General features: G+C 37.1%; 1 protein-coding gene across 2 annotated transcripts in view; it reads right to left on the bottom strand.

Annotated features, from left to right (window-relative positions):
- DOCK4 (dedicator of cytokinesis 4) overlaps window positions 1–14,887 on the bottom strand; it is a 469,573-nt gene that overhangs the window by 114,084 nt on the left and 340,602 nt on the right. For both annotated transcript variants that reach the window (XM_047763518.1, XM_047763519.1), the window contains exon 25: window positions 13,790–13,924. In XM_047763518.1, the coding sequence (XP_047619474.1) occupies window positions 13,790–13,924 (135 nt within the window). The remainder of the gene's footprint in view (window positions 1–13,789; window positions 13,925–14,887) is intronic.

The following is a 14,887-nucleotide window of genomic DNA, read 5'->3' as shown; positions in this document are numbered from 1 at the left end:
GGCCCTAGATAGTTAAGATGAATATCAAAGGAACAATTTCACCAAGCCCAGACTCTTATACTTCCCATACAGAGATAAGCACGAAAATCATTAAACTGAGATGTCTTGTTTTTATGATTGTTTTATGATTATGAGATGTCAAACTTGTTTTTTATGATCATTTGATGTTTGACTACATTTTTTTTCTAAGCAAAAACTCCTATATATCCTGGGACAGACCCCCAGAACTTTTTGGGAGACTGACATCTTGGGCTATAGTTCTTAGTAGGTCCACTGAATAAAATATAATGCTCAACTTTTAGGTTGTTCATTTTTGTTCCAGTTGGCAGACAATATAGAAGACAGGGTAACAAATATTTCTCAAAGTAAAACATAGGAAAAAAAAGGCACAGTGAACTGGAGGACAATTTCAAGTTGCAAAATACATGTAACTTGCAGTCCTTAAAGAGGAGGGTCAGAAAAAGTAACTGAAGAAATAAAGCAAAAAATTTTCAGATTCTTTTAAAACCACAAACCTGTGCATCAAAGAATTTCAACAAACCCTAAGCACAGGAAGAATGAAAAAAACTGCACCAAGGTACAACTTAAGAAAATTGCTGATATACGGTGATAAAGAGAAAATCTTAACACCAGACAGGAAAAAAAAAAAAAAAAAAAAAAAAAGAAGCCCATTATATCCAAAAGAACAAAGATAAGCAAAAGAGATTTCTTATTAGAAACAATACAAGCTAGAAGACAGTGGAGCAACATTTTTAGAGTACTGAAAGAAAACAACTATTAACCAAGAATTTATTACCCAGTGAAAATCTTTCAAAAACAAAGACAAAATAAAGACTTTTCAGACATCCCAAAGCTTAAACAGTCCACCACTTCTACTCAATCTTATATTAAAGGTTGTAGTAAGTACAATAAAGCAAGAACAAGATATAAAGGAATGTAGATTGCAAAACAATTTTTAAAAAGCTATCTTTATTCACACACATGAGTGTACATGGCAAGTGAAATAGAATCTACAATGAGCTACTAGAACTACTTGAGTGAATAGATATTCAAGAATACAAATTCAATGCACAAAAATCAATTTTCTGCATAATGAAAATGAACAATTAGAAACTGAAATTTAAAATAATTTATAATACATTAAAATAAGAAATAGTGATATACACTACAAAATATATGTAAGACCTGATGAAAACTATAAAACTTTGATGAGCACAAATAAAGATGACACAAATAAACGAAGAGATATACTATGTTCATAGACTAGGCAATTCAGTATTGTTAAGATGCTAATTCTCTGCAAACTGACATATAAATTCAACACAATGCCATTCTATATATATCATAGCAGTATTCTGGAAGGTAAAAAGTGACAAGCTGATTTTAAAATTATATGGAAACTCAAAGGACCTGAAATAGCAAAAAAAAAAAAAAAACTTTGAAAAAGAAGTTAAATGTCTTATACTACCTAACTTCAAAGCTACAGTAATCAGGACACTGCTACTGGTGTGAAAAGAGAAAAATAAATAAATAGAACAGAACAGCCAAAACCAGGACCAATCCAAGTCTCTACCAAATGAGTAAACAAATTAGAGCATATCCACATACCATTCCTCATTAGGAAGAAATGAACTACTGATATATACTGTGAGATAAATACTGCATTGATGAAATAAGTAACTGTATTGAAGAAAGAAGCCAAATGCCATTCCACAACCCTATCCCCTTCAAAAATCAAACCAAAACAAAACAAAAAACCAACAATGATAACCATACATTGCATGATTCCATTGATATATAATTCTAGAAAATGTGAACATATCTATAGTCACAGAAAGTAGGTCAGTGGTTGCTTGGATATGAAGCATTATAGAGGGATAAGAAGAAAGGAATGCAAACGAGCACAAAGAAACCTGTGAGAGTAATAGGCATAGTCATTATCTTGATGATGCTGAAGGTTCACAGGTGTATATAATGTCGAAATGTATCAAACTGTAGAGTTCAAACACATGTGATTTCTCCTAAGGCAACAGAAATCCAAACAAAAACAAACAAATGGGACCTAATCAAACTTAAAAGTTTGGCATAGCAAAGGAAACCGTAAGCAAAACAAAAAGACAACTTACAGAATAGGAGAAGATATTTGTAAATGATGTGACCAAGAAGGGCTTAATTTTCAAAATATAAAAACAACTCATAGAATTCAACAACAAAAAAACAAACAACCTGACTGAAAAATGGGCAGAAGACCTAAACAGACATTTCTCCAAAGAAGGCATGAAGATGGCCAGAAGACATATGAAAAGATGCTCAAGAAGTTCCCATTGTGACTCAGTCGTAAAGAACCCAACTAGGATCCATGAGGAGGTTGGTTCAAGCCATGGCCTTGCTCAGTGGGTTAAAGATCCAGTGTTGTCATCAGCTGCAGTGTAAGGTCACAGATGCAACTTGGATCTGGCAGTACTGTAACTATTGCATAGGCTGGCAGATGTAGCTCCAACTGAACCCCTAGCCTGGGTACCTCCAAATGCTGTGGATGTGGCCCTAAAAAAAAAAAAAAAAGACAAAGAAAGGAAGAATGAAAGAAAAGATGTTCAACATCATTAATTATTACAGAGATGCAAATCAAAACTATAATGAGGTATCACTTCACACTAATCAGAATGGCCATCTTTAATAAGTCTACAAATAACAAATGCTAGAGAGGGTGTAGAGAAAAGGGAACCCTCCTACATTAATAATAGGAATGTGAGCTAATACAACCACTATGAAAAACAGTATGGAGATTCCTCAAGAAACTAAAAATAGAATTACTGTATGACCCAGCAATACCACACCTGGGTATATACCTGGACAAAACTATAATTCAAAAAGATACATGCACCCTAAGTTCACTGCAGCACTAATCACAATAGCCAAGACATGGAAACAACCTGAATGTCTAGTGACAGATGAATGGATAAAAAAGATGTGACAGATATATACAATGGAATATTACTCAATCATAAAAAGAAAGAAAGAATACCATTTGCAGCAAAATGGATGCAACTAGAGATTCTCATACTAAGTGAAGTAAGTCAGAAAGAGAAAGACAAATACCATATATCACTTACATGTGGAATATAAAACATGAGACACCTAAACAACCAATGGATCACTGAAGAAATCAAAGAGGAAGTTAAAAAATACCTAGAAGCAAATGACAACAAAGATACCACACTCCAAAACCTATGGGATACAGCAAAAGCAGTCCTAAGAGGGAAGTTTATAGCAATACAAGCCTACTTCAGGAAATAAGAAAAAGCTCAAATAAACAACATAGCTTTACATCTAAAGGAGCTACACAGAGAAGAATAGACAAGACCTAAAGTTAGCAGAAGGAAAGAAACCATAAGGATCGGAACAGAAATAAATTCAATAGAAATGAAGAAAATCAAAGAAAAATCAATGAAATGAAAAGCTGGTTCTCTGAAAACATCAACAAAATTGATAAACCCTTAGCCAGACTTACCAAGAAAAAAGAGAGAGGACGCAAATCAATAAAATTAGAAATTAAAAAGGAGACGTTACCAACAGACATCACAGAAATACAAAGGATCATAAAAGGCTACTATATGCAACTATATGCCAATAAAATGGAAAACCTAGAAGGAATGGACAAATTCTTGGAAAAGTACAATCTTCCAAGACTAAACCAAGATGAAACAGAAAAGATGAACAGACCAATCACAAGTACTGAAATTGAAACTGTAATTAAAAAACTTCCCAAAACAAAAGTCCAGGACCAGATGGCTGAATTCACAGTTGAATTCTATCAAACATTTAGAGAAGAGCTAACACCTATCCTTATGAAACTATTCCAAAAAACTGTAGAGGAAGAAACACTCCCAAACTCATTCTATGAGGCCACCATCACCCTGATACCAAAACCAGACAAAGATACCACCAAAAAAAAGAGAAAATTATAGGCCATTTTCACTGATGAACATAGATGCAAAAATACTCAACAAAATACTGACAAACTGAGTCCAACAATACATTAAAAGGATTGTACATAGTGATCAAGTCGGATTTATCCCAGGGATGCAAGAGTTCTTCAATATCCACAAATCAACCGGTGTGATACACCACATTAACAAACTGAAGAATAAAAACCATATGATCTTCTCAATAGATGCACAAAAAACCTTCGACAAAATCCAACGCCCATTTCTGATAAGAACCCTTCAGAAAGTGGGCATAGAAGGAACCTACCTCAACATAATAAAGGCCATATATGACAAACCCAGAGCTAACATCATTCTCAATGGTGAAAAGCTGAAAATATTCCCACTGAGATCAGGAACAAGACAAGGACGTCCACTCTTGCCACAACTGTTCAACATAGTTTTGGAAGTCCTAGCCACAGCAATCAGAGAAGAAAAATAAATAAAAGGAATCCAAGTTGGAAAGGATGAAGTAAACTATCACTATTTGCAGATGACATGATACCATACCTAGAAAATCCTAAATACGCTGCCAGAAAACTGTTAGAGCTCATCAATGAATTTGGCAAAGTTGCAGGATACAAAATTCATACACAGAAATTGATGCATTTTTATATACTAACAACAAAAGATTAGAAAGGGAAATTAGGGAAACAATCCCATTTACCATCACATCAAAAAAGAATAAAACATTTAGAAATAAATCTACCTAAAGAGACAAAAGACCTGTACTCTGAAAACTATAAGATGCTGATGCAAGGAATCAAAGATAACACAAACAGATGGAAAGACATACTATGCTCTTGGATTGGAAGAATCAATATTATCAAAATGGCTATACTATCCAAGGCAATCTACAGATTCAGTGCACTATCAAATTACGACATTTTTCACAGAATTCGAACAAAATATTTTAAACAAACTTCCAAAAGTTTGTTTGGAAGCACAAAAGACCCAGAATAGCCAAAGACGTACTAAGAAAGAAAAATGGAGCTGGAAGAATCAGGCTCCCTGACTTCAGATTCTACTACAAAGCTAGAGTCATCAAAACCATATGATACTGGCACAAAGACAGAAATATAGATCAGTGGAACAGGATAGAAAACCCAGAATTAAACCCACACACCTACAGTCAACTAATCTATGACAAAGCAGGCAAGAATATATAGTCCCTTCAATAAGTGGTGCTGGGAAAACTGGACAGCCACATGTCAAAAATGAAATCAGAAGACTCCCTAACACCATACACAAAAATAAACTTGAAATGGATTAAAGACCTAAATATAAGACCTGATACTATAAAACTCTTAGAGGAAAACATAGGTCAAACACTCTCCAACATAAACCACAGCAGTATCTTTTCAGATACACCTCCTAGAGTAATGATGATAAAAACAAAAATAAACAAATGGAACTTAATTAAACTTAAAAGTTTCCACACAGCAAAGGAAACCCTAAACAAAACAAAAGACAACACACAGAATGGGAGAAGATATTTGCAAATGAAGCAACTGACAAGGGATTAATCTCCAAAATTTACAAACACCTCCTGCAGCTCAATACCAAAAAAACAAACCCCATCAAAAAATGGGCAGAAGATCTAAACAGACAATTCTCCAAAGAAGACATACAGATTGCCAAAAAACACATGAAAAGAGGTTCAATATCACTAATTATTATAGAAATGCAAATCAAAATTACCTTACACTAGTCAGAATGGCCACCATCAAAAAGTCTACAAACAATAAATGCTGGAGAGGGTGTGGAGAAAAGGGAACCCTCTTACACTGTTGATGGGAATGTAAATTGGTGCAACCACTGTGGAAAACAGTATGGAGACTCCTCAGAAAATTAAAAATAGAATTACCATTTGATCCAGCAATCCCACTCCTGGGCATCTATCCAGAGAAAACCATGACTCGAAAATGTTCATTGCAGCACTATATACAATAGCCAAGACATGGAAACAACCTAAATGTCCATCAACAGAGGAATGCATAAAGAAGATGTGGTACATATACACAACAGAATATTACTCAGCCATTAAAAGGAAGGAAATAACAGATTTGCAGAAACATGGCTGGACCTAGAAATTATCATGTTAAGTCAGTCAGATAATGAGACGCCAACATCAAATGCTATCACTTACATGTGGAATCTAAAAAAGGGACACAATGAACTTCTTTGCAGAACAGATACTGACTCATAGATTTTGAAAAACTTACGGTTTCCAGAGGAGACAGGTTGGGGGGTGGGGGGATCAGCTGGAGGTTTGGGATGGAAATGCTATATAATTGTGCTGTGGTGATCACTGTAAAACTACAAATGTAATAAAACTCACTGAGTATTTTAAAAATAAAGAAAATAAAATATGAGACAAATGAATCTATGACAAAGAGAACAAACTTGCTGTTGCCAAGGGGGAGCAGGTTGGGGGAGAGATGGAGTGGGAGGTTAGGGAGAGCAGATGTAAGCTATTATACATGGAAGGGAAAAGCAACGAAGTTCTACTGTATAGCATAGAGAACTATATTCAACATCCTGTGATAAAACATAATGGAAAAGACTATTAAAAAAAAGAACATAAATGTGAATAACCGATCACTTTGCTATACAGCAGAAATTAACGTAACATTATAAATCAACTATACTTCAATAAGAGAAAATAAAATTAAAAAACACATATAGGAGTTCCTGCGGTGGCTCCGTGGGTTAAGAGTTATGTGTTAGTGTTAGCGTCTATGAGGATGCAGGTTCAATTCCTGGCCTCATTCAGTGGGTTAAGGATCTGGTGATGCCACAAGCTGCAGCAGCATAGGCCACAGATGTGGCTCAAATTTGGTGTTGCCATGGCTGTGGTGTAGGCCTGAAACTGCAGCTCCGATTCGAGTCCTGGCCTGGGAACTTGCATATACTGCAGGTGCAGCAGTAAAAAGAAAAGGAAAAAAATCCACATAATCTTTTGTCAATTATATCTTTAAAAAACTTAAAAAAAATACGATGACAACACCACCATTTATGGAATGGCACTACGTATAAGTTGCTATATTTTGATTATATTGTTAATTTTATTCCTTACTACAACCTTGTTGCATAGACACTAATAACTTCACTTTACAGTGAGATGTGTTAAAGTTAATAACATATTTATCCCAGATTCCATAGCTAGAAAATGGTGAGCTGGGGTGTAAACCCAGGTTTCTCTTGCTTTTTTTCCTATTGCTCAAAGTGACTTATTTTATAGGGAAATACATCTGAAATATAAGCAGGTATATGAAAATCTGTCTGTTAACCAATGCTAGTACTTTGTAGCGTTTTCTATATCTTGACATAAAAATGCACATCTAATTGGTATAAATGCATTTTTTATCTCATTTTTTTCTATACATATCTACACTTTCCAATGTAGCTACTAGATTAATATTGTTAAAATATTTATTTCAACATAAATCCTGTGAATAGTGAAGTATCTTAAATGACAAGCTTTTTTTTTCTTTTTACAGGCAGCGCCTGCAGCACATGGAAGTTCCAGGCCAGGGGTCGAATGGGAGCTACAGCTGCTGGCCTCCACCACAGTGACAGCGATGTGGGATCTGAGCTGCATCCGAGACCTACACCACAGCTCAAAGCAATGCCAGATTCTTAACCCACTGAGCGAGGCCAGGGATCGAACCCGCATCTTCATGGATACTAGTTGGGTTTTTAACCCACCGTGCCACAACAGGAACTCCAATGATACACTATTTTTAATGATGTTAGTAAAAATTTAAAAATTATTAAAAAATGAGTAGACTTTTTCATTAAGTCTTAGAGTCACTGTACCTAGGCAAGTACCTCTTTTGAATCCAGGTTATTAACTATTTATAACTCTCACATCAGGTTTAGGTCCACTGCAAACAACCTGTCATTCCGATGTCTAATGATGGCACATTTGAGACACACCAATGTCTACTCGACAATGTCATTTTATTTATTCACTTAATGCATTCAGGCACTCCCAGCACATTTAACCCTAAGAGGCTTAGACACCCAGTATCTTACTGACATGTTTTTCATCAGTAATATAATTTTATTTGTTTTATTTAAAAGATTTTAGGAGTTCCCACTGGGGTTCAGCAGAAATGAATCTGACTAGTATCCATGAGGATGCAGGTTCAAACCCTGGCCTTGCTCAGTGGGTTAAGGATCTGGCGTTACCTTGAGCTGTGGTGTAGGTCACAGAAGCAGCTTGGGTCTGGCGTTGCTGTGGCTGTGGGCGTAGGCTGGTGGATATAGCTCTGATTTGACCCCTAGTCTAGGAACCTCCATATGCCGTGGGTATGGCCCCCAAAAGACAAAAAATAAATAGAAGATTTCAAGCGTTTACCTGAAAATCCTGGACTCACAGTTTGTTAAAAAGAATAAATAAAAATCCATCGTTGGTCAAGATTCACTTCCTTTTAGTGTCGGAATTTTTTTTTAACCTACAAATCACCTTTAAAAAGAATTCTGTGCTGCAATAGTTTGTATCCATTTTACAACTAGATTGAGTATAATGGGCATTTCCCCAGTAAGTGTGAATGATATTATTAGATGGCTACAAGTTAATCTTTTGGAAGCTTTCTATTGTACATACGCAATTGTTCCCAGAAACTTCTTACAGAATTCTCCAGCCTTCTTTTCCCCAACCACAGCCCGCAATGCACAAAAAGTTCAGATAAATGCAGAGTATGCCTTTGACATTCATGCTGAACTCAAGTCATCTGCACTATACATGGCACTGAATAGATTTACATGCAAAGCAAAGAAGTATTTATCAACCATAAGGGACTCCAGAGTCCAATTAGTTGAGGGTGTGAACGGATGGCCACATATGCCTCTTTATAAAATCTGCTTCCATGTACAATTAGACTTTTGAAAGGAATCAATTACAATAGTGCTTCCCCCTCGCCACCCCCGTTATAAAGAGTTTTAAAGTTTGAAGAACAGTTGGTAGAAGAACAAGAAATACAATCCTTTGAGACAGTAAAAATAAGGCTGTTGTTATCTGCAATTCTGATATAGTCATCCTGATGGGTGTTCCTGGGAGGCAGGGTGACAGACGTGGTGCTAATAGAGACGTGGTACTAACAGACACTGTGGGAATGGCTTCTACCTACCGTATATCCACTAATTGTGGGCACTTTTTCAGTAAGTACTGAAAAGTTCTTAGTGCAAAACTGCCATGTGAAGACTCCCTACTCGGCCTGTTTTCTTTTTTTTTTAATTTTAATTTTTTATTGAAGTATAGTTGATTTACAATGTTGTGTTAGTTTCTGATGTACATCAAAGTGATTCAGCTCTACATATGCATTTATCCAATCTTTTTCAGGTTCTTTCCGCATATGGACAGCCTATATATTCTAAGAGAAAAGGATGAAGAAATTCAGCAGGGCTTCAGTGTCCCCGAGAAATGACCTTGTCAATGACCAGATCAAATTTTTCACTATAAAGTTAGTTGTAACAACAACAGTACAAGTACTGCTTCTGTAATTACCTTAAATCCAGACTCCTGTTGCTACCACCACTACTAATTGCTAAAGTTGATACTGTTTAAACACTTTCATAGATTTCATGAAATCCTCACAGTAACTTTGGGATTATTTTCTCTATTTTAAAGAAACAGAAACTTTAAAGAAACTGAAGCTTAGAGATATTAGGTAACTTGCCCAAGAGCATAGGCAGATAATCAAGTGGCAGAGTAGGACTCAAACCAGGTTGGCTGAGGACTCAAAAAAAAACATATTAAAGCATAAAATCTAAGGTGCCAAATAATTTAAATGTGTGTTTTCTTGCCGTCTTCATCACACATACCTTGAGAAAGTTTGGTTTTTCACACAGCAAAGCACACAACACAACTTCCCCGGATAAGGTTTCACTTGATGTGATTTTCCTAAAATTCAGCATGCCAGACGATCACCCCGCCCACCGCACCCCCAAAGCCATCCAGAAACCTGACCCACTGCCTCCTCAAGCCCCTTAATTTGCTCTGATTATTACAACTGTGAAGGCCTTACAGGCCAACCATGTCCCAGAGAAATTGGGCAGTGACAACCTTGCCTATGGATACAAAGCAGTCTGAAAAAGTGTTTCGGCTTTTGACCTCAGGCAGTCTTTGACCACACAGAGCACTTGCTATGATTTCGTTTATGAGGCCATTATAATTTTAGAACTGTGTCTGAGCTGTATTGCCAGGAAGCAGTTGAGATGTTACCATCAAAACCAAAATGAAGGAGACCTTCTGTTTTGGGGGAGATGGAGGATATATGCTTTTCCCAATTCCTCTTGCCAAGTACAACTAAAATCCCTCCATTAGATATGAAACGCTAGAAGACGACTCTGGAACAGACTAGCTAGGCACCTTGAACCAAGGGAAGGACATGGCGTTGAACTCTTGGGATTTTCTTTTAGCCTCATACATCCCCTCCTCTGGAGCTGAAACACTATCAACTGCAACAGAAGTTCCCCCCAACCCCCAACAAAACTTGCGCCAAAGGACCAAGAAAAGGGCAGTTTAATAAGACAAACCTTTCAGCCATCACTGCTCTACTGCAGTGAAACACTACCAAAAACTCCAGCCTCTCCCACACTTGCAAAAGCCAAATGGGGAGCCCAGACATCCATGCTCACAAGGCTTTGATGAGGTACCCCAACATCCCTCTCCAGAGTGGAGAGCCAAACAGAAAGCAGGTACTTTCACGACTACTGCTCAGTGTCAGTGGAGACAAAGTGGGGAGCCTGGACGTCTTTATTCATCTGGCCATAATGAATTGGCACCCAATCCCTTCACCTGTCAGGTGGTGTCACATAAAGCCAGTTAAAACAGAAGGTTTAAATAATACTCCAAGTCTTCTAAAATAAAAGTGTCCAGATTTCAACTGCAAATCACTCATCCTACCCAAACCCAAGAAGATCTCAAATTGAATGAAAAGAGACAACAGACATTAACACTGAGGTGATAAGAGACATTAAAATTTTCTGACACAGCTAATACAAAAATTAACTCAAAATGGTACATGGAGTTAAATACAATATATAAGACTATTAATATTTGTAGGAAAAAAAAGTCTAGGAGATAACCTTCAGGATATAGGGCTAGACAAAGAGTTCTTTAAACTTGTCATAAAAATAAAAACTGATAAGTTGGACTTCATCAAAATCAAAAACTTCTGCTCTACTAAAGACCCTATAGGATGAAAAAGGAAAAAATGAAAAAATAAACTACAGAGTGGGAGAAAATATTTTTAAACCATACATTCAATAAAGGACAAGAATCTGGAATATATAAAGAACTCTCAAAACCCAAGAGTAAAAAGTAGTCCAATTAGAAAATGGGGAAAAGACATGAAGAGACAGTCCACCAATGAGGATATATAAATGGCAAATAAGTATGTGAAAAGATGTGCATCCTTATTTTTTTTTTGGTCTTTTTGCTATTTCTTGGTCTTGGGCCGCTCCCGCGGCATATGGAGATTCCCAGGCTAGGGGTCTAATCGGAGCTGTAGCCACCGGCCTACACCAGAGCCACAGCAACGCGGGATCCGAGCCGCATCTGCAACCTACACCACAGCTCACGGCAACGCCGGATCGGTAACCCACTGAGCAAGGCCAGGGACCGAACCCGCAACCTCATGGTTCCTAGTCGGATTCGTTAACCACTGCGCCACGACGGGAACTCCAGATGTGCATCCTTATTAGCCATTAAGGAAATTCAAATTGAAACACATACGATATCACTATCCACCTATTAGAATGTTCCCCTCCCCCCAAAAAGTGACAACACTAAATGTTGATAAGGGTGTTGCAAAATTGAATCATTCATTAAACACTGTGTATATGAGAATATAAAATAATACAGCCACTAGGGAAAGCAGTATGTTTCTTAAAACAAAACAAAACAAAGCAAAACTATTGTACAACCCAGCAACCACGCTCCTGGGCATTTATCCTAGAGAAACGAAGACTTAGGCTGACATAAAAACTTGCACTCAAATGTTTAAAACAACTTTGTTAGTAAAGCCAAAATCTGGAACAACTTTGACGGCCTTCATTGGGTATGGTTAAATACGGTATATCCATACCATGAAAACCACTGAGCGCAGGGTGAGGTGGGGGCGGGAGGGGAATAATATATACACACAGTGACCTGGATGGATCTCCAGAGAATTATGGTGAGTAGAAAAAAAAAAAAATGCTCATCACAGTAGGTTACATATTGCATGATTCCATTTTATATAAAATTCCTGAAATGAAAAAATAACAAAAATGGAGAGGAGATTTGTGGTTGCCAGGGTTAAGGAGGAGGTGGAGATGGGAGGAAAGCAGGTTTAGTTATAAAAGGGCAACAAGGGGGATTCTTGGGATGATGGAAATATTCTGTGTCTCGACTGTATTAATATCAATATCCTAGTTGTGACTGCATCCTATAGTTCTATAAGACATTACCACTGGGTAAATTGGATAAAAGGTACATGGGATATCTCTATTATTTTTCACAACTGCATGTGATTCTACAATTACTACAAAATAAAAAAGTTCATAAAAACATGAAAATACACAATACAAAAATTCAAAACAAAAATTCCCAAACTTTCAGACCCATAGTGAACTCTAGAAGCATTAGGAAGAAAACAAAAAACATGTTTTGAGCATTTACTAAGAACCAAGTGGTGTACTAATGAGGTAGGTATCATTTTACACATGAAATTACATCAGACCCTGAGAAATTAACTGTGTGCCCTTCTTTTCTTTAAATGAGGCTGCAACCACTATTAAACATACAATTAAGAAGTGTTTTTCATACTATCTTTAGCATTAGTTTGCTAAAAAGGAAGAGTTTAACTTCACTTCCCAAACCCAGAGCTTGGATTCCTGAGTAAATTTCAGTTCTGAAAGCGGAGAAAATAAAATTCAACACAAGATGGCCATATTGAAGCAGTCAAGCCAGGGTGGACTCTTTATTTGTTTTAAATAAAAGCAAAAATTATTTTCAGGAGTTAGGCAAAAATTCTTAAGATGGGGTTCTACAAAATAATGTAAAAATGTCAAAAGGCTGACATTTTGGTAAATAAAAATAGGTGAAAACTACAGCAAATGGTATATGGAAGAATGTTCTTAGATCTAAAAAAACACATATTTGCTCCATTGGATGTGAGTTTTAAATAGAAATCCATCCATCCATCCATCCATCTTTCTCTCTCTCCACACATATACACACATATAACCTATCACATAAATTATTTTTTAAGATTTTATATAAATCATGTCATACTAGATTCATAAAAGACTGGAGCTTGAAGATACGTTAGAAATCATCAAACTTTCTCCATTCACAGCTGAGGAAACAGCGCTTCCTCACCCCAAACAAAGATCCTTACTAGTCACAGTGAGAAATTCAAAATGAGCCCTCAGGACCCCTGGGTGCTCTTGCTCTATCTGACCATTCTCACTTCCTCAGTCAAAATCCAATGGCTGAGAAAAGAATCAAAAGGTATTGAGAATACTGATGCAACAGAATCACAGGTTAATTTAAACTGAGCAAAGTGAAGATAAATTGGGCACATGTGGTCCTTCTGTAACTAAAAACATCGTAATCCAAGATCTTTTAACAAACTTGAATCATATCCTCATCCTCCGGTAAAATGAAGGTAAACTCACATACATGTGAAACGACCTCCCAAGGACAGATTTCCCTGATTTTTACAGCAACCCACCCTCCGAGCAACCGAGGCTTTAACAAGCACAACTCTGCTGCTCCTTGCACGCCATTTGCGCTATGGCCTTACAGTGACATCCTGGAACTGGAGCCGCATCGTGGAACCGGGCGGCTGGGGTCGACTGGTGATCTCCAGTATGGTTCGCAACAGGATGTCCAGCAGGCTGGCCACTATCACGTCTATTTCCTCCAGCACAGACTTTTCCTTAAGAGAGAAAAAAATACCGTGTTTAAGAAATAGTGGCTTAATGTGTACATTAATCTCTCTTGAGTGCAACAGGGGGAAAAGCACATGCCCAAATCTAGAATCAGAGTCAGAGAACTCAAGAGGTGGACAGACCTAGGGACCCACCCTAACTCGCTTAAGTCAATGACCTTCTTTTATTAGAAATCAAAGGGAAAGAAAATGTTGACAGCTCTACACAAGGAGGCAATGGGTCCCGGAGATACGAATAAAAATGTGGGGTGATGTTCTGAAAAGCACCGCAGACTAATTCAGAGCAAAAACCAATGCCACTGATAGGGTGGGAGGCCCTGAGTAAGTCAGTTTGCCCTTCTGAGCCCGATTCTTCAGGAAGTGTTCCTCTTGGTTTTAAGAATCGACAGTGTTTTGGTTTCAGATTTTACTTACATTTACTTTTCTCATCACTGGAGTTGCACAGCTTATTTTCCAAAAATCTATTTTAAGTGCAAATGAATACTCTTATAAAAATGACCTTAAAAAAAAATTCCTACATGTAAAGGTTAGCAAAGAGCACTTTCAATTTAGGTGAATACTGGTAGCCGCAGGCTGGACGTCCGTGGCTATGGTGGGAACGCTCTTCCAGAATAAAATTAATCCTATCTAGGCCCCCAGGACTTGAGAGAAAAACCCAAAATGCTCTGCACTGATTGTATGTAGTGGACTTGAGTTTCTATTATAGCTGCACAAGACGAAGCACTACGATTACAAATGCTTTGTGTACCAAGAAGACTGCCTTGGCAAAGGAAACTTTAAGAAACTATGAGTTTGAAAGAGCTTTTTGGCTAGGATTTTATGATAAACTTCCTTACACTCTTGCAAGAACACTACTAAGGCTTTTTTCTTCCAAGCCAGAGTTTCTGTCCTGAATTCCTCATTGATAAGCCCCAAAATTGATTGCAACTTCAACAATGAAATAGTAGGAGA

This window comes from Phacochoerus africanus, chromosome 16, assembly GCF_016906955.1.
Source record: "Phacochoerus africanus isolate WHEZ1 chromosome 16, ROS_Pafr_v1, whole genome shotgun sequence".
NCBI lineage: Eukaryota > Metazoa > Chordata > Mammalia > Artiodactyla > Suidae > Phacochoerus > Phacochoerus africanus.
The sequence above is the reverse complement of the archived record's forward strand: the minus strand, read 5'-3'. Positions and strand labels throughout refer to the sequence as shown.